Here is a 20207-nt window from a genome sequence, read left to right on the forward strand (position 1 = left end):
CAAAAAATCAATTCCCTAAATTTAAGTCTTTCTTTCATCTTGGACCTCTTACTAACACTAAGAAACAAAGAATCCTTAATTATTACATGCCCAAATTTACTGAAATCTAGAAGACATATCCATTTGAAAACTCTAATCTAGTAATTAAACTTCTCAGATTAAACTGCACCTTATATGGCTCCTTTGGTCAAAATCAGTTAAGACCCTCTAATGTGATTTGGCATAAATGGGCAGACAAAAATTAAAATGTTGGCTGACCAAGGTAATCAGAAAGCTCACTTCATTCAGTCAATAACAATGGCACTTGAACTGATTCTTTTTACTACTGGGATGTAATTGTGTTTGGTTTTAATTTCTTGTAATGATGGAACAAATTAGATTACTTCATACTTTTAGGAACATTTGGCCACATCATGTTACGGTGCTTCCATAAACCCCTCTGGAAATTAAACCAGCTCTGTGATTGTTCATTCTCCCTATTTAGTGACATCTCTGCCTCATGTCAGCAAAATGGGAACCATTATCCACCTTAATCTAAGACACTGCAGGAGAGTTAAGAGAAATTACCTCCTCCGCCCTTCTCCTTTCAGACCTCCCTATTTGTAACTCTCAAATTGTGGCATGCCTGCTGGGACACAATCTTGTTAGAACAAGTGGAATAATCCTTGTGTGGGGCTTTAGGACTTTACCTTAAGTTCAAAATGTACCTGTGATTCAAATTGAGATGAGGCTATGAGCTGGTAAGAACATGAAGAGCCTCAAACACTTTTAAGAGTCCTAACTACTTTTGTTCTGTGCTACTAGTTCCCCTTTCCCCAATTTTATGTGAACATGTCAGTGTTGAGGTAGGGAAACTATTTTTACACACCATTAAAATCAGTCATGAGGCTAGCACATGTAATCTTTAGGCCCTTACCTAGGGTAAGTAAAATATTCTAGCAGAGCCTAACATACCTTTCCTAAAAACTGCAGCTACTAAATAAGCTCACGCTTGTATAAGATCATACTACTGACACAGATGATGTTGCAAGTAACTGTTGCACACTGATATGAAATATTTAAAACATATGGTTTGATATGAAATATTTAAAACATACACAAGGTTATTAAAAGGCAACATTGTGGCAGACTGCTGAATGATCCCTAAGGCTGGTGTCTTTCTTCATCAGTTTTGTATTAGAATCCCAATTTTTTTTTTAAGTTATACTTTAAATGAAGTATAGCAAACACACAGAACAGAAGTCATTACTATACGACTTGATGAACTGTTGTGAGGAGAACACAAACCAGGACAAAAATGCACTTTTCAGCATCTGAATTGCTCCATCTGTTCCTCTTCTCACATAACAGTCTAGAAAGTAACCGCTCACCTAATAAAATCCCAGTTTTTACCTAAGCAAATGAATGATCAAAACAGAAAATGCCAGACTCCTATGTAACCTGCATAGGAGGTCATAAGAGGTGTCACCACATGACTGAGTCCTAGTGAATGGGCTGGAAGTAGAAGTGTTACATGGAAGTTTCAAGAACTTTCATTGAAAGACCTCTTTCCTGTATCTTTTACTTGTCCTCCATTCTCTTCTCTTTTCTACTTGCTAGAGCATGAAGTTGAGGAATGGAGTTGGGGGTTGCCACATCAGGTCATGAGTTGAACGGACACACGGAGGCAACGTCTAACAGCAACATAATGGAAGGAACACATGTCCCTGAAGGTTTTATAGAAGCGCTGCCCCAAGAGCTCTGGACTATCTACCTTTTTATTTTAACACGATGCAAAAATAAACATCTCTCTTGTGCAAACCACCTCTATTTTAAATTTCTATATTCACAGACAAGTATAATCCCAACTACATAGGTCCTACCTATGATCTAGGACCATAGCTTTGTCATGTCAACAAGAATTGTGTTGACACAGGCCAGACTGAAATTTAGATGTCAAATGGCTGATTTCCAGTTTACTGTAATTCAAAGATACTGTGCAGTGATAGACTATGAGTTAAGAGCTTGCTCTGGAACTATCTGAAAATAATTTTGAGAAAATATGCCAAACAAAACCGTGTAAGAACCACCCTGGAGCTTCCCTTAGGACTTAGATATTTGTCTTCGCAGCCTGATTTGGAAGTCATTCCAGCCTGGAAGCTGATGGAAGCCTGAGCGTGATGAACCAAAACATGGCTTCCCCACCATCTAGAACGCTGTGCTCATTGTGGGAAGGTTCCCCCCACTACTCATTTATACACTTGAACACATGGACATTATACACTTGAACACATTTACATATTTTTCTGACTCAATAGTCTCTGAACACACTGCTCTTGTTAAACCATTACAAGCTGGAGGATCTTTTCAAAATTATTTCTTTCCATGATTTGTCATTCAAAGCCAATGCTCTTTCTTCCTGCAAATCCAGCAGCTTTAAAACTAAATTCTTGTGGCTCCAAGTCATGTCTGAAAGGTTTAGAGAATGACATACTGTGGTCATATGGTCAGAGCACAAATACTTCTTAATGCACAATATTTTAAAGCAAAAGAGTTTATGTGTAAACTCTATGAAGTTATGGACCATGGCTGTCTTATTCACTACCAAAGCCCCAGCTCCTGGAACATTCCCTTTCAATGTACATCTGTTGGATGACTAAATCAACAGTCTGCTCAGGGTAGTAAACTTGCTTGTACATACTTGAGGCCCACCGCTGTGTGTACATTGTCACTGGATGTGCGCATGGCCTCCTGGATGATTTTGCCATTATAATGTTACCAAGGGACCTGTTTTTCATAAATTGTTGCAGCATCACAACTTCTTCCTACACAAGATCCTGCTGCCCATTCTAAACCCCTGAGGCACTGCTCTTCTCAGCTGGATCCCCCAATACAAAGGTATATTGTTGGGAACACTGAGGTAGAGAGGGATATGCCTGCCAAAGACCCTTTGGGGGAAAAAAAAATGGCAACTGCCAGATATGTGTTATCAAAATGAGCTATATAGATTATTAAACATAAAGCTCAGTTCTATTTATTCACAACAGGGTAAACCTGCCTTTTAAAAATTAAAATCAGAGATTAAAAACAGCTGTAAGAATCATTTTGGGAGACATCCACCACTACTCAGCTCAGTGAAGGGATAGCTAAGGTGTAGTGTAAGACCCCTGATCATCTCCCCAGAACCCATGCAGCATCACCAATGCCCCCTCCACTTCTCCGCTGCTTACTGTCAGGGAGGAGGGTAATGGTATTGACAAAGTAGAAACTACTACAATCTTTCAAAACCTTGGGTTACCTGATAACAAGAGAAAAAAACAGAACCAAAAGTACAGAAAGACAAGATGTTCTGTCTCTCCTAATGAATGCTGGCTAACTGTAGTGCCACTGATACAATGAATCTCTAAATAGGTAAGGTTTCTTCCTAAGGGAAACCTCTATTAGTATTAACCCATCTATTTTTCCTAAAACCAACACTGAGTCATTTCCCACATACTGACATACAATGTTCATTGGTAAAATTTAAAACATGAGTGACATGACTGTTTTTAGATAGTTGACTTATTCATTCTACGCATCTCTGTATCCGGGTTAGAAATTGAGGCAAAAGGCATAAAGACAAGCCACGCTGAAACAGACAAAGGCAATCAGGTGTTTGAGACTAACTGTAGTTGTTGAGAAAAGACTCCTTGTTCTTGAGAGATAAAGACTGGGGAATTGGGGTATGGAGGGTCATGATGGGTGCAGCTTTCTCTCAAAGGGTTCAGAGAATACATGTAATGTATGTGTTTGTGTGTGTGTGTGGTATGTATACACAAAGAGAAAGATAGTGATACATCACATGAGGCATAATGTTGACAATGGATCAATTTGGGTGCCTCTGTGCCCTTCATGAAACTTTCTATTACATATGATATGATTTGAAATAAAACATTTTTTAACAGCAATCAGAACAGTGACAATAAATAAATAATTTCATGTTTGAACATTCTCCTCCTCCCTCCACAAACAGACATTTCATATTGTACATTTTTGCCTATGCCTATGTATGAGCGTTAGCCCAGTACATGAGTGGGAAAATCAGTCTTGCAATCCATCCATGCATTCAAGCACTAAGTGATTCCAAGGAAGTTTTTAGACAATGACTTGATTTTTAAGACATTTTCAAAGATATAATGTAATGACCATCCTCGACAAAATGAGCCCACCCTTTACTCCTTTCAGATTTCGTTGACACTGGCCAATGGCATACGACTACCAGAAGACCAGAGCCTTGAAAAAGACAGCTGAGGCATACTGCCTAAACCGCAGGCTATGGAAACCCTCGCCAAAAGTGACTACTTTGGACTGCTGATTTCAAAACTGCTGATGAATACAATGAACTGTGAAAGATGTATGATTTGTTTTGAACGTATTCACTATGATTGATGGTCCAGATTTGGCAAGTTAGTTCACTCCCAGTGGAGATGAAAGTTTCCCTGACTTGTTTCTTTCAACATTCCTGTTGAGACAGGTTCCACTCTGATTGGCCAATGTACTAAGAAATCACTTGAAATTTGCAACATAATGAATGTATTAGCTACACTATGGATCAATGCTGTACATAATATTCCTGAGTCAACACAAGCTCTTAATTAAATTTCCTTATTATCCTGCCTCTGGAAATTTTCCTTCACATTACTAAACCTGAAGACATGCATTTAAGTGTCAACTGATAACTATGTTAGTAATTTTCTGAGCTGGGCCAGAGCCAGGGCCAAGGTGAGGTTAGGAAGTGATCTATTATGAATGGCAGGTCATAAAAACTGACACATGTGATATCAAACTACCTACAAACTAATTCAAAACATTTTTGCCTCAAGTTATTCTGTCACCCAGAGTATCTGCCCTAGAGCAAGCCAATTTCAGTTATTGCCTTAAAAATATACGAGAGATAAAAATTGAGATAATCAGTTAATTTGGCAGAAGCAGAGGTATGGAGAATGACAAATAAGTTAAAAACAAAGTGACAACAGGACAGTATTAGTCCTCTAGAATGAAAATGGAAGTATTTTAAATTGATGGATACATTATCACTTAGAAATACAAAAGAGACAGTGAGGGAATAAAAATCTGATTCCAAGGTAACTCCAAAGAAGAGGCCATTTAAATAAAAAATTTGGATGGTGGGCAAAATTCAAGTGTTTGGCTATTTGGTTGTTGTTGCTGTTAATAAAGAAACATTGGAAAATATATATGTTTTCTCTCATTAACTACAAGTTCACAAGAGGCAAGAGAAGGGAGAAAGAGAGAATGAATAAGAGACAAAGTCTGGAAAGAAATAAAAATTCAGCTTTAAGATTCCTGCTATATTTCATGCCCTTTTCAAAATATCACATTTTTCTAAAAATACGTTAGAAAAAAAAATTTTTTTTCCAATCAATTGGCCAAGATGACGTGCATGCTTGGTACTCCTTTGGGTGAGTTCCTTAAGCAAGTCTTCACCAAGCTCTCGTTGGTCCATTTTGGGCTAGGTAGGCTACACCACTTCCTAAAATAAACCACACAGCCTTGATGCTGCTCCTGCTAGGTCTCCTGTCAGGTCCTAAAGGCTACCCATGACCCAGAGTTTTATCACAATGAACCAAAGGGAATCAAATACCAAGGGCAGGCCGTGAATCTACTGGCAGTGACTTTACAACATTCTACACAACATGGTGACTTGTTAACTTAGATTTGGGTCTCTTTTTAACTAGAGTTTTGTCACTCTACTCTAAAATGTCCAAAAAAAATCTGGTTTTAGCAGTTTACCAAGTTATTTTTACAAAAATGTTTCTAATCAGCAAGCCATGAATTAATACATCCATTAGTGATCATCTCTTCTCCAAGTTTAGTTTCCTTTTTAGGTGCTAGCTTTTTTTCTATTCTTCCAACAAACAGCCTGACTTCCAAGAGTAAGGAGTACTTCAGTTGTAGACATGTCCACAGGGTCCCCAACTTTCCTTAACAATAAATAAATGATAAAGTTTTATTAAAGAAAAGAAAGCCAGAAGATTCTATGTTTGCCTTACACACTGACTGCCAGTCTACCCACACCTGATTTTCATACTTTAGAGATTTCACTGCTTGCTACACATAGGGCTCCTTTTATTTCCTGATCACAAAAGATAAATGTGTTCTACTTGTTACATCTATAATGAAAATAAAACATCCCATACCTATCTTTTCAGAATAAACAGCTTAAATCTCCTTAGGAAATAAGATCAGGAAATAATTGTCAAGAGACTATACACTAATAAAACATTCTGTTAAAGAATACCAAGTACACTGAAAACCTAGACATCCTGTTCCTTCCTTTGACTCATACTGTTTTAATCATATGATACCACGTGTACTTGTATTTGGAAGCTATTAAGACATTTCAACATTATATTTTCCTTAGGATATATGATTTGGGACTCTCTTATTAGAAAGTCCATTTTATACCAATTTTTTGTCCCTTAATAACTAGATCTCCTTTGATAGGCTCTGAGGATTAATATTCCTATTTCACAAAGACTACAAGAGGCCCAACTAGATGGAGTTTCAAAGGTCAGTCAGTTCAGTCGCTCAGTCGTGTCTGACTCTTTGCGACCCTATGAATCGCAGCATGCCAGGCCTCCCTGTCCATCATCAACTCCCAGAGTTTACTCAAACCCATGTCCATAGAGTTGGTGATGCCATCCAGCAATCTCATCCTCTGTTGTCCTCTTCTCCTTCTGCTCCCAATCCCTCCCAGCACCAGGGTCTTTTCCAATAAGTCAACTCTTTGCATGAGGTGGCCAAAGTACTAGGGGTTTCAGCTTCAGCATCAGTCCTTCCAATGAACACCCAGGACTGATCTCCTTTAGGATGGACTGGTTGGATCTCCTTGTGGTCCAAGGGACTCTCAAGAGTCTTCTTCAACACCACAGTTCAAAAGCATTAATTCTTCGGCGCTCAGTTTTCTTCACAGTCCAACTCTCACATCCATACATGACCACTGGAAAAACCATAGCCTTGACCAGACGGACCTTTGCTGGCAAAGAAATGTCTCTGCTTTTTAATATAGTGTCTAGGTTGGTCATAACTTTCCTTCCAAGGAGTAAGCGTCTTTTAATTTCAAAGGTGGTCTCCGGCAAAGTACTTTTAATTCAAGCAAAAATGTCCCAATTCTTCCTGTGTGCTTTTCAGATTCTAAAAAATTTACCTTCTTCACTCTCCTAATGGGAAACCAGCCTCACTGATTCACTCCACAAACATTTATTTAACATGTAATATATACTAAACACCAGATAAGATGCTGGTTATGCAAAAATGAACAGGGCAAATTCTTGCCCTTCAGAAATTCACAGTCTGGTCAAGAAGGGAGGGAAGTTAATATAGACAGTCCTAGTGGATCTCTGATGAGAACTCCAAGAACACATTCAGAACACAGAGGCATCTAAGTTGTTCTTGGTGGTGGGGGCGGTGTGGTTGGGCTTCCTACAGGAGCAGATTCTTGACACATCAAACAGCAGGAGGAATTCGGTGCAGGGAATAGGAGGAAGGGTGGAGGGGGGTTAGGAGTGGGTAGGTGAGGAGATGTGCATGCTAAGTGGCTTCTGTCATGTCCGATTCTGTACGACCCTTTGGACTATAGCCCGCCAGGCTCCTCTGTCCATGGGCTTCTCCAGACAAGAACACTGAGCGGGTTGTCATGCTCTTCTCTAGGGGGGATCTTCCTGACCTAAGGATAGAACCCATGTCTCCTGCATCTCCTGCATTGCAGACGGATTCCTTACTGCTGAGCCACCAGGGAAGCCCAGGTGTGGAGGAGTTCCAGACAAAGAGAATAACACAGACGAAAATGCAAAGTCACGGAGACAGTGCATTTGTTAAAGGAGATGGAACATGGGTGGGAAAACATTGTGAGTTGAGGCAGGAGGAGGACCATGAGAAAGAATGACCAGTAAAGGAAATTAGTCATGTCCCCAAGTGATGGGGAAGCTTATTTTTAAGATACAGATACTTCTTTTTCTTTTTCATTCTATGGAGAAAAGAAGAGAAAATGTGCCTTTATGGAGAGTGAATCATAAGGAAGAAAATAGCCATAAGATTCTGGAGAAAAAGATACATGATCAACATCTTGTCTCAATCAAAATACATATTTTTTTAATGCAGTAAGATATCACACACCTTACCACATTTCTAGTCTGTATACTGGTGTTGAAATATTGACTCCATTTCTGATATAGTTTCTGGAGTCTAAATGTTATGGCAGGGATGAATAAAGGCAACAGATTGGAATCATATGGGTTTGCCATATGACATATTTCTTTTCCACATAAGATTAGAGGAAAAACTAATTTCACTTAACTTCCTGACTTATTTGGGTTAGAATTAAACTCAGCGCCATTAGCTTTTGCCTATTCTTTTGTATTTAAAGTCTGATGTGGGATTGTGTTATTACGGAATAAATAATTTAATACATTTTGCTATCTCTTATTTCTTATGGGTTTTTTCTTAAAAGAAAAATAGGACGTACACTTTCTTTTCTTTTTAAAAAAGCACACGATTTTTAGACTTTAAGAGTGTTTAAAGTCATGAAATAAACATATATTTCTTAGTTGACTCTAAGTACATTGTAAGTTAGTACTCAGAGGCTAAGTACCTTGTAATCACTGCAATCTTTTATATTACTCGTTGTGGTCAGTTTTTAATAGCTGAAAAATTTATGAAAACTTCATAAGACCATTAAAGTTCTACTGTTGACCTGATAGTGACAAAACATGAACCACACTGGCTTGAGGTCTGGAGCTTAAAACTGTCTACTTGAGTCCTAGATTAAAAATAGTTTAATTCTGTAATAACCTACCAGGCAAAAAAATCTGAAAAAGAATAGCTATGTTAATATGGATAACTAAATCACTTTGCTATACATCTGAAACTAATACAACATTGTAAACAACTATGTTCCAGTAGAAAATAAAATTTTTTTAAAAGAAATAACCAAATGTCTTTATAGGTCTTGCAATAAAAAATAAAGCATATTAGATTTGTCCTACTTTTTAAAAAAAGCAGCCTATTTGTATGAAATACAAAACCCTACATCTCTGTGGCTAGGTATTCTGCAGTCTCAGTCTCTTTGTTTATAAGAAAGCAAAACTCATCCCCTAACCCACAGGGTCAGCATGCTGAGATTCTGTTTGGGCACAGAATCCATCTGAATTAACGTGATAGTTGATGCTGATGGTTTGTTTCACATTAGTTTAAGAAATCACTGTCTATTCAGACAACAGGGATAATGAGAGCTTAAAAAGTATTATTTTGTTATAATCTGGATCTCGTCCTGCTTCATTCATCTGTTCATTCCGTTGTTAATTCATTTATTTACCTCAAAATATATACTGAATAATTTCTGTGGCAGGCACTGTGACAGGTGTTGGATTCAATAATAAATAAAACATATCTGGTTTAAACACCTTGCCCTGTAGACTGTAGAGTCAAACAAGGAATGTCAACAATAAATTAAAAATTTAAATATGATTAATGTTATATATAAAAACGCCACCCTCCCCAAACAATTTCTTTTCCATGAAGGAATAAAGACTCGGCTCAGTGAGGAAGGTAAGCATGTTAACAAACGCAAAACAAAATAATTAGTAAGTGATGCAGATTTCAAAAAGAAAGGGCTTTCAGCTTTGGATTTCAAATCTAGGTACAGTCTGCTCTGCTATCCACAGGTTTCACAGTCCTGGATTCAATCAACTATTGCCCCCAAAATGTCCAGAAAGTTCCCAAAGGCAAATTTTTCATTTGCTTTACATGACAACTATTTATATAGTATTCAGATTGCATTAGTTATTATAAGCTAGAGATAATGTAAAGTGTAGGGAGGATGTTAGGTCACATGCAAATACTATATCATTTTATATAAGGCACTTGAACATCCACACATCTTGCTATCTGAGGGGTGTCCTGGTATATATAACCTACAGACACTGAGGAACAATGATCTATGCTCTTGAGTCACTACTCAAGTCTTCTCAGCCTCAGTTTCCTTCTCTGTAAAGTGAGGCTAAAACTACTACCTCGCTTATCCGATAAGAATCGACTAAAGGACCAGGTGACTTATTAAACTGTAGTTAATATAATTGCTCTTTTCTGGAGTCATGGAAGCTTTCACACTGGATGGAACATTTCAACTTGGTTTGGAAGAGTGAGTAAAGTTTATCAGGCAGAAGTGTCTTTTGGGGTTCTAGAGAGAAGGAACAAATGCACATTCAAGTGACTGGAATGAAAATTGTTTCTTGGAGAAATGGATGGACGATCAGTGCAGTAGGAACATTATGCTATCTAAGTAACCCACCTTTCCACCTCTTCTTTCAATTGATAAACAAAGGAAAACATTCTAAGAACCAACTTATATCCTATTTTCTCCTTATCCCTTCTCCATTCCCCAAATCACTGAAACACAGGCCTCTTGCATAATAACCCAGTGTTAAGAGACTTGGTACCTCAAAATTAGCAGATTTTAAAGCACTGGACAAAGCAGAGAAAGAAGAGCTAAGCGCAAACACACTCCATGTGAGAGTCTGCATGCTCCCCAATTCCAGAACATGCAATTCAAGTATTGTAAGTTGGTCCAGGAACATTACAGTGGTGCTCCTACCATCATCCTAACCACTATTTTCTACTTTAATAAAAACCCATCCCTTATCTGCTTACTCCTTGGAAGGAAAGTTATGACCAACCTAGATAGCATATCAAAAAGCAGAGACATTACTTTGTCAACAAAGGTCCGTCTAGTCAAGGTTATAGTTTTTCCAACTGAGGACAACTCCCTTGATCTGAGTTGGGGGAAACTGGGAAAGGCTCTGATGCTAAAGAGGAGACTTGAAAAATGAGTGGTGGTTTTGCCAGGCTGCAAAGGTGACAAAAGGCTTCCCAGGCTGAAATAAGAAAATGCGCAAAATGTCGCAGATGTAAAACAATGCGTATTTAGGGAATGGTGAGAAGTCTCTGCCGGCTGCTGAAGGTATAGAATCTAAAAAGCTGATATTAGACAGGATTTTAGAAAGAGTATCTAGTCTAACCTCCTTAATTTTACAGACTGGAAATCCTTCCTAGAGAAGTTACAAGTTGCCAAGATTCTACTCTTAACGACAGAACCAGGACTAGGACATAATGTTCTGATTTCTTTTAGAGCATTTTGTATTATATCACACAGGTCCTTACTTCTCATTGTAGATACAGATTATTTTCCTGAGAGCAAGGAAAAAAAGAACCGATCAGGAGATCTAGGAGGTAAAATCAGGATTCAATTCTGATCTATCACCATTGGGTGTTTAGAAGTGTTTTGTGGAGAAGGATTCAGAGGTCTACAGAAAAAGGGCAATTTTTTAATTATGTATTCCTATGATGAGTACAGGATGAGAAAAATGCCACATAATTATTTTCCATGTACAGGAACAATGTAATGGGGAACAAGGAATGGAAACTAAGAAAGAAAAGAATACACCACTTATAATTTATAATCTCATTTGGCTTAGTTTATTTTGTCAAATTTATTATTTTGAAAAAGTTAAATTTGGGGTGAGATTATCTGAAACCTCTCCCTTTTTAACTCATTTCTTGTTTTAGATTGCTCTTTTGGACAGTGGATTGACTTATTATTCATCATGAGATTATACAAAACTATGCTTTGGTCACCTTGATTCCTTTCCAATAGAAAGTTTGCTGTGTTTTTGTTTTTGTTTTAGCTTTCAAATTGTGGGTATGCACATGTGTTGCAAAGAAAACTCATTCTGTCAGATTTTGTTTATCTTCTCACTTAAGTAAGTAGGTATGTATTAGTATAATGCATTTCTTATAAATAAAAAAACACAGATTTTCTTTAAACATTGGCTTCTTTGAAATCAAGTACAAAGAAAAATATATCTTCTGTAATGTAGACTTATTTCAAAATCTATTATTACTTTTTACAAATACAGAGCATACCAAAGATTCTTAACAGTTTTCTTAAAACGAACATTAGGTAGACATAAACATTATCTTTTAGAACATTATTTTTTCTAAACATTTCCCACAACCTATTTATTTCTATCCATATATTTCAGTTATAGTATCTGTTTGCATTCTCTAAAGACCCATAGAATTTATTTCTTATATGATTTAACCTAAGGTGACATTCTCTGTAAATGAGGTAATTTATTTCTCCATTTTTCTATTTCCTGACGCTTGGCAGTCCTAAATGCCATTGCAGATCCTTCCAGAAAGCACTTTCCAAGAACTGTGCTCTCCTTTGGAGCTCGGGAGCAACCTGCTGAGAATTTTGGAATAGACCAAAAGGAAGGCTAAAGAGGCAAAAGAAAACTATTGCTTCCATAAAGTTAATCAAACAGAATCCCCTGGCTCACTTTCACAATCAGTGTAAACCAAAGCGGCCAATTTCACAACAGTTATTTCTATTCTACATAGTATGTGTTTTACACTGTTATTTATAAATAGAAAAATTACACACTTCTCCAGCTGTAAGTGGAGCTTCCTAGCAAATAAGAGAAAAGCCTACTCCCATTAATAAAACACTGGAGTTTAACTCTAAGTACTATAAAAATCTAATAGAAAACATCTCTTATTTGTACTCTGTGCAAGCAATTAGCTTTGAGAATATTCCTATATAATTGTAGAGAATACCAGAGATTGTTAGAAGTCTTCAGTGACAATAAGAGAAACAGAAAAAATAAACTAACTCCACCAACAGGACAAATATGGAAACTGAGGAGCACCTGGGGACCAAAAATATATACCTTTATAAGCCTGACAATTTATATACAGTTCACACAATCAGTACATTTGATAAACATGATTATGACTCTCAAGTTGAAACAAAACTCTTTCCTAAGAGCAAAGAATTGTTTTTGAGCACATGGCATTAATTTTCTTGCCAACATATGCTTGTAAAACTGAATCATTGCTTATCCTTAAAAATGCCAAATAACTCAGACTTTAGGATCATACATACCAACAAATACTCCCCATTTCTCCCCACCCTGTCATTCCCTTCCTCAAAAAACTCAAACAAGATAGTATGACTAACACAAATTAAGGCAAAAGTCATACCTTTCTTACTGATACATGGTCTTATCAACAACGCAGAATTTCAATATCTTATGAAAGATACCATAATTCATAGTAATGATATAACCTGAAGTATTGATTTACAACATATATATTAGATGAAACATACTAGTATTGGAGTTGTTGAAACATACTATTTTTATTACTATGAAAACATGCTATTTTTATCATTATTGCTAGAGTTACCACCAATATGAAAACATTCTAATTAACTAATTACAGGTTTATCTCCAGTCTGGTGTTAAGAGCTAGAATTTTAAATATAATAAAAGTTGGGTTCAAAACTGTGTGACTATTGGTGAAGTTATTTAACATTTCAGGTTTCTTATTTGTAAAGCTGTGATAGTTTTTATAGGGCTCTTCTGAATATTAAAAAGGCATTATACACAAAACTCTTATTATGATATCTACATAAATTTAACAGTTAACAAAATGATAACTAATATCGGCAAGTTATTAGAGAACTGAAGTTTTAAATAAATGAAGGAATTGTCCCTTAAGTGCATTGAATGCAACCACGATTTTTAAAGACTCTTTGTCACTTTGCTTTTCTAGGGGAAATACTTCCCCTATTTTTTTTTTTTTAATTGTACAAGAGAGTTGTAGGCAGAAGCAGTTACGTCATACTGTACATACGTAAATGCAACAGCTGATTTTCAAGATTTGGCAAGAATTTTCAATAATTTATTTTCCCACACACACCTGAAGGTTACCATGTGATTATGTTCAGTCATTTGAGTTCAGAGACTGACACGGGGCTAGGACAGGAGACGGGGGTGGTAACAGCCCAAAGTCTGTCCTTCCACCCACCAGACTCTGCCGCAGCCCTCCCCAAGACAGCTATACAGATATATCCCTGTATACCTCAGGAGGCGCTCTTTCTTGCACAAGAGGAACAAAGACAAAAACCTTCTTGTGAGTGTGGGTTTTTACACAAACCTCTTCTTGCTGCTGCTGTCGCTTCAGTTGTGTCCGACTCTGTGCGACCCCATAGACAGCAGCCCACCAGGCTCCCCTGTCCCTGGGATTCTCCAGGCAAGAACACTGTGAGTGTGGGTTTTTACACAAACTTCCTCTTAGGAGCCCTGAATTCCAAAAAATATTCTACAGCAGCATTGCTATTTCCTGAATGAGCATCTGAATGTTTCGTGGAGTTTGATGAGACCTAGGGGATGGATATTCTGTTCTCCAGAAATGTCTACCTCCTTTAACTTCTTCTCATGGCCATCTCCCTGCTTGTCATCTTTCTGTCTTTATAATTAGTTCATGGATTTAAAGATCAATGCAACACATAAACTAGTGTATACAATAATGTTTGGTGCATACTGTCTGTAATACAAAAAATGCTCATCAATATCACAATTAAATAAGAAATTTCACACACATGGTACATTGGCAATTTAAGAATACTGGTATAGATTTTACACATGGGGGCTTCTCAGGTGGTTCAATGGGAAAGAATCTGCCTGCCAATGCAAGAGACACAGGAGACTGCAGTTTGATCCCTGGGTCAGGAAGATCCCCTGGAGGAGGAAGTGGCAACCCACTCCAGTATTCTTGCCTGGAAAATCCCACTGACAGAGGAGCCTGTCGGGTTACAGTCCATGGAGTCACAGAGAGTTGGACATGACTGAGCTATTATGTGCGCTTACACGCATATGAATTTATAGGTACTGAAATGAAATAATACATATTCTCCAAATGGATCAAATACAAAAGTCAGTCTCAGAAAAGCATGTGCAGTGTGTCACTTTTGATTTTGAACATTTCCACAACTCTAATAACTGATATTCAGGCTAAAAATTCTAGAAGGATATACACCAAATTGTATCCATTGTTAAGTGGTTACTAAAGGAAAGCATGGACAGGCACTTTCCCATATTCCACCATGTTTTCAGTATTTTACAACATGAAAATACTTATTACTTATGTAATAAAACTATACATTAAAAGAAAATTTCATGGTAGAAATACAGGGGGAAAATAGAGAAAAGAAAAGTAAAAGCACATATAATTCTATAACCCAATGTTCATTACTGTACAAGTTAATATTTTTCTAATGCATTTCTATATACATATGCACACAGTAAATTTTGGGTTCCATCTCATTGACCTGGTACTATAATATGCTTGAAATATCAAAAACATTGATTTCTATAAAGAAGCAGTATTAGGAACTGTTGGATGAAGTAGGCTATGGCTTCTACGTGTAAAGTAGAACATGATGCACAAAACATGATGCACAGAACAAGGATACTACACACACACACACACACACACACACACACACACACACACACACACACACATGTGCATGTGCCCCTCCCGTATTCCCAATCCTGGTCAGGTTTGGAAACTGAAGAGTGCCTGGGAGACTGCGCTGTCTCAAGCTCCTGACCTAATTCCTAGTGTTTCAGTCTATTTCCTTCATGACCTCAGAATGTGTCACTGTAAATTCTGTAATAAGACAGCAGTTGCACATTGTGGAATGTGGCTTCTGATAATGTGATTCAAATAAATGTTATGGATGCTCCCCTGGACCTCTATGGGCCTGTTTTCTTTTGTCTAAACTGATCTCTATAGTCCCTTTCCAGGGTAAACAGTCTGCAATTTACTAAAAACCTCAAAGAATCATGCTGAACTGCCCACCACAATATGGCCTGCTCTGAGTTCTCAAACTAATCCCCAAAGCTAAACTTCCTGCAGAAATGACTTCACTCCTTTATTGTGTGGGATTTGTCTCCATTCTCCAGAATGCTCACCAGATGGTTAAGGAGTGTATCTCTTCATTTATCAACATTTTCATACTGTTTTTTGCCACACATTACCTAAAGTTGTTTAAAAAAAACAACTATGGAAGTGAGTAGTCAGCTAAAAATGTGACTTTCTCCTTAGGAAAAGGTTGCAGGGCAAAACAGGGGACTCAGACAGCCGTCAAGTGAGAGCAGTGTTACAGATGATCCCTGGTTTTGATCTTTCTTGGAGTTTATTAAAAACAAACTTGAATCTGTATCAATCGTTGACAGGCACAGAAGTCAAACTCACAAATAGGAACTGTGAAGCTTTCTCAATGTTATGTTCACTCTTATGAAACAATCATGAAATATTTTAATTCACCATCTGTACTATTACTATGAAGGAGATAGTATATAAATTTATAATCTTATCCCAAATACAATCAACCACATATAATCTTAGAACTAAAATCATAGTCTGACACTGACTTATTGTGAAGGGGCAGAATTACAAGTGGGCTTCCCTGGTGGCTTAGACGGTAAAGAATTCGCCTGCAATGCGGGAGATGGGGGTTCAATCCTTGGGTCTGGAAGATCTGCTGGAGAAGGGAATGGCTACCCACTCCAGTATGCTTGCCTGGGGAATTCCATGGACGGAGGAGCCTGGTGGGCTACAGTCCATGGGATCTCAAAGGGTCAGACATGACTGAAAACTAACACACATGGATATTTCAAGAAATTTATGTAGTAGACATTTCTAATGAAACATGAATAGATTAATTTCAAGTAAAAGTAATACTCAAATTATTGATTATTTTAATTAAAAATTTACTGTCTATAGAACAATGAGGAGAAAGCATAAAGTTCTATCATCTCCAAGGATAATTCATGTTTTTAAATGATGTCAGGTTATTCATAACACAAAAACTTATTTTTGTTTTATTTGAAAAAAAAGTTTGTCATCAAAATAGATGATGGGAGCCAAATATCACTTAAATGATGTTTTATAAAAACTAGAAAATTGTTGCAAAAAGTGACTAGAGTATCAATTATTGATGTTTCCTATGTCAAAAGAGAAAGTTGAATGATGTCCTATCTTTAAGGAATAATAACTTTCTGCTGTTCAGTCTTGCTTTTTATAAGCATGTGTTCATGATAAGAAGCCAAAAAATGGATTGTTTTTGGCAGTTATGTATAGCTTGTGTTCAACATCAACTTGATATTGAAATTGTTCAATATTTTGAGTCTTATGGGCAAGAAGAAATCAGGTAAAAAATTGGATTTATTTATCTGACCTATTAAATTCGAACCTCCTGTATGTACTTCCACTACCTTTGTTCATATGGGTATAGAATTATCACTGGATGGTTGAATTACTACACCACTTTCTATATATTTTCCTCAAAATCATATTCTACAATGTTCCCCAATGGTATAAAATTAAATCCACAATCTTTCTCCTACCATTTAACAATGTCCATAATGTAGCCCAACATGCTTATTAAAGAAATAATAGTAAAATAAGACTCCCAGTGCAACAGAAACAGAAGAAAGTTTCCTTATCATGCTAGTGAATAGCTTTCATTCAGTATACATAATTAACAGTGTAACAAATCAGAAATAAGCCAAGGCTACCCATTGGCTCCAAATATTTAATGCTGCTTAGGAAATTCTAATCTAAGCAATCAAGTAAGAAAATCAAATACATGGTACAAGTGTTTGAAAGGAGGGTAAAAAAATATATTTTCAGATGGTAATTCTATAACTCAAATTTCAGGACAACCAACTAATACATATAAGAATGGCAAAACATTTTAAACCACAGATAATACACAATAGGTTTTCTATATACCAGCAATAACCAGTTATAAAATAAGGTATACCATTTACAATAGCATAAAACACACAAAATATCTAGAAATATATTTAATAAAAGATGTTAAAGTCTTGCATATATAATATTATAAAATTTCACTAAAGGACACTAAAAAACTAGAAAAAATATATATATACCTAATTTCTTGGATGGGAAGAACCACTATTATAAAGACAGATTAATCTATAACTTATGGCTTCCCTGGGGGTAGAGTGATTTAAAAAAAAATCCACTTGCCAATGCAGAAGACTCAAGAAACTCAGATTCGATCCCTGGGTTGAGAAGATTGCCTAGAGTAGGAAATGGCAACCCACTCTGGTATTCTTGCATGGAAAATTCCATGGACGGAGGAGCCTGGTGGGCTACAGTCCACTGGGTTGCAAAGAGTCAGATACAGCTGAGCACACACACAGACACACACACACACACACACATCCCACACACAAATCGGTAACTTTAATGCAGTTAACTTAGTCCTAAATGTTAAAAGGTTCTTAACTCTGCAATTTGATTCATGATCCCTACTTTCTTTTTGAAAGTTCCATTTTTTTCGGAACCCTGTGACAACTCTTCTGAATTTAGGCTGCCTGCTTTCTAGGCCTATTTCACTGTTGTCATCCTGGGATTTATTTTCATAAGACACTTGGGTTGGTTCCAGGGCTCTCTGTACTCTAGGTGATCTGTGTAGGTTTCTGGTTGTTCTATTTGGCTTGAACATAACACTTTCGAGCAACATTTTCTTTCACTAGAAAGGATCTGTAGGAGGTAAATTGGTAAACTTGAGCCCATATATGTTTAAAGACATCTTTAGTTTGTCCTAACACTCGATAGTTTGGCTATCAATTTGGAACTCTGATTAATCTTCCTCAGGACTCTAATGGAGAAGGCAATGGCAGCCCACTCCAGTACTCTTGCCTGGAAAATCCCATGGACAGAGGAGCCTGGTAGGCTGCAGTCCATGGGGTCGCTAAGAGTCGGACACGACTGAGCGACTTCACTTTCACCTTCATGCACTGGAGAAGGCAATGGCAACCCACTCCAGTGTTCTTGCCTGGAGAATCCCAGGGATGGGGGAGCCTGGTGGGCTGCCGTCTATGGGGTCGCACAGAGTCGGACACGACTGAAGCGACTTAGCAGCAGCGGCAGCAGCAGGACTCTAAAACGCTGTCTATTCTGTCCCAGCTTCCATCTTCGCTGAGAAGTATGATACCATTGAAAGATCCTTTGTTGTTCTCTAGAAGTTTTTAGGATCAATTTCTGATCTTTGGAACTCCAAAATTGCATCAGCATGTGTCTCAGTATTTTTTTCTCCTGTTGGGCACTGATGAACCTTTCAACCTGAGGACCTGGATCACTCTTCAGGTCAAGGTTTGTTTGTTTCTAATTATTTTTCCTGTTTCTTCTTAGTTCCCTTCTCATCACACTCTTCATATCTCTTTTCCACCATATTTTTTATCCTTCTCTTTTGCTCTACATTCTGTGAGATTCGGTTTGACTAACTCAGAGTTTAAGCACATTTGGTCTTTTATCCAAGCACTTCATTTTTGTCAGCATCCTGCTTCTATTTCACAGAAGTCTGAGCATACTTAATGAAGGTACTCTTCCCCTAATCTCTCTGAAAATTCAATAGTTTAAGGGTTTGTTCCTGTATCTTTTATCATCTCTACTTCTTCTAGAGACAGAAGACAGGTTTTCTTTAGAAAAAAAAATACAAAAAAAAAAAAAAAAAGGAAAAAATACATTTGTTTTGTTTGCTCATTAGTCTCTTTTTGTTTTTGCTATTGGTTTTCTTCACATGTCTGGTGATCCTTTGCTGACTGTGAATATTTATAATTTAAGAACTAGGAATTTCTCAGATGACTCAGGGGTTTCATAAGTAGTTGTGTAATACTTGTAAACTCCTTAATTAGCAACTTAATACAATTTCAATCAAAATCCTAATGGGATTTTCTGGGAGGGCTTTACAAATTGATTATAAAGTTAATTTTTATAATTTTAAAAGTAATATTTATAAATTAGCAAAACCAAGTGGAAATAACTGAGAAAATTCTGAAAAATGGATTAATTAAGATGGCACATATTCTCCCAGATACTAAAATGTATTTTTATACATACTAATTATACAATGGTGTTTTATATACATGAACAGACTATAAAGATTAAAAACAGAGCCAATCATTCTTTTTTTTTTTAAACAATCATTCTTAAATTTAGTAAAATATAGAAGCAACATCTCAAGCCAACAAGGAAACTATGGATTATTATGAAAATCTAGGAAACCTACATAAAGAATATCAGTTGCCTGACATAATAAAATATATTCCACAATTATTAAAATCTAAACATGTCATATAAACCCATAAAGGGTTAAATAAAACATATATATGTATATTGGGGTAGGAAAATATGTGCCGGAAAATATTTGCCAAGGATTTATAAAATATATCTTTATATTTTGATATGTTTATATATAGGCAAAGAATTAATGCTTTCAAATT

General features: G+C 36.8%; 1 protein-coding gene across 6 annotated transcripts in view; it reads right to left on the bottom strand.

Moving 5' to 3' along the window:
- PDE4D (phosphodiesterase 4D) overlaps positions 1-20207 on the bottom strand; it is a 1548416-nt gene that overhangs the window by 77290 nt on the left and 1450919 nt on the right. The window contains exon 9 of one of the 6 annotated variants that reach the window (XM_065905747.1): positions 5830-5955. The exons of the other annotated variants lie outside the window; for them this stretch is intronic. Coding sequence (XP_065761819.1) covers positions 5861-5955 — 95 coding nt within the window. The 3' untranslated portion in view covers positions 5830-5860. Of the gene's footprint in view, positions 1-5829; positions 5956-20207 lie in introns of those variants that run through there. 6 annotated transcript variants of the gene reach the window in all.

The sequence above is a fragment of the Muntiacus reevesi genome, chromosome 14 (assembly GCF_963930625.1).
Source record: "Muntiacus reevesi chromosome 14, mMunRee1.1, whole genome shotgun sequence".
Taxonomy (NCBI): Eukaryota; Metazoa; Chordata; class Mammalia; order Artiodactyla; family Cervidae; genus Muntiacus; species Muntiacus reevesi.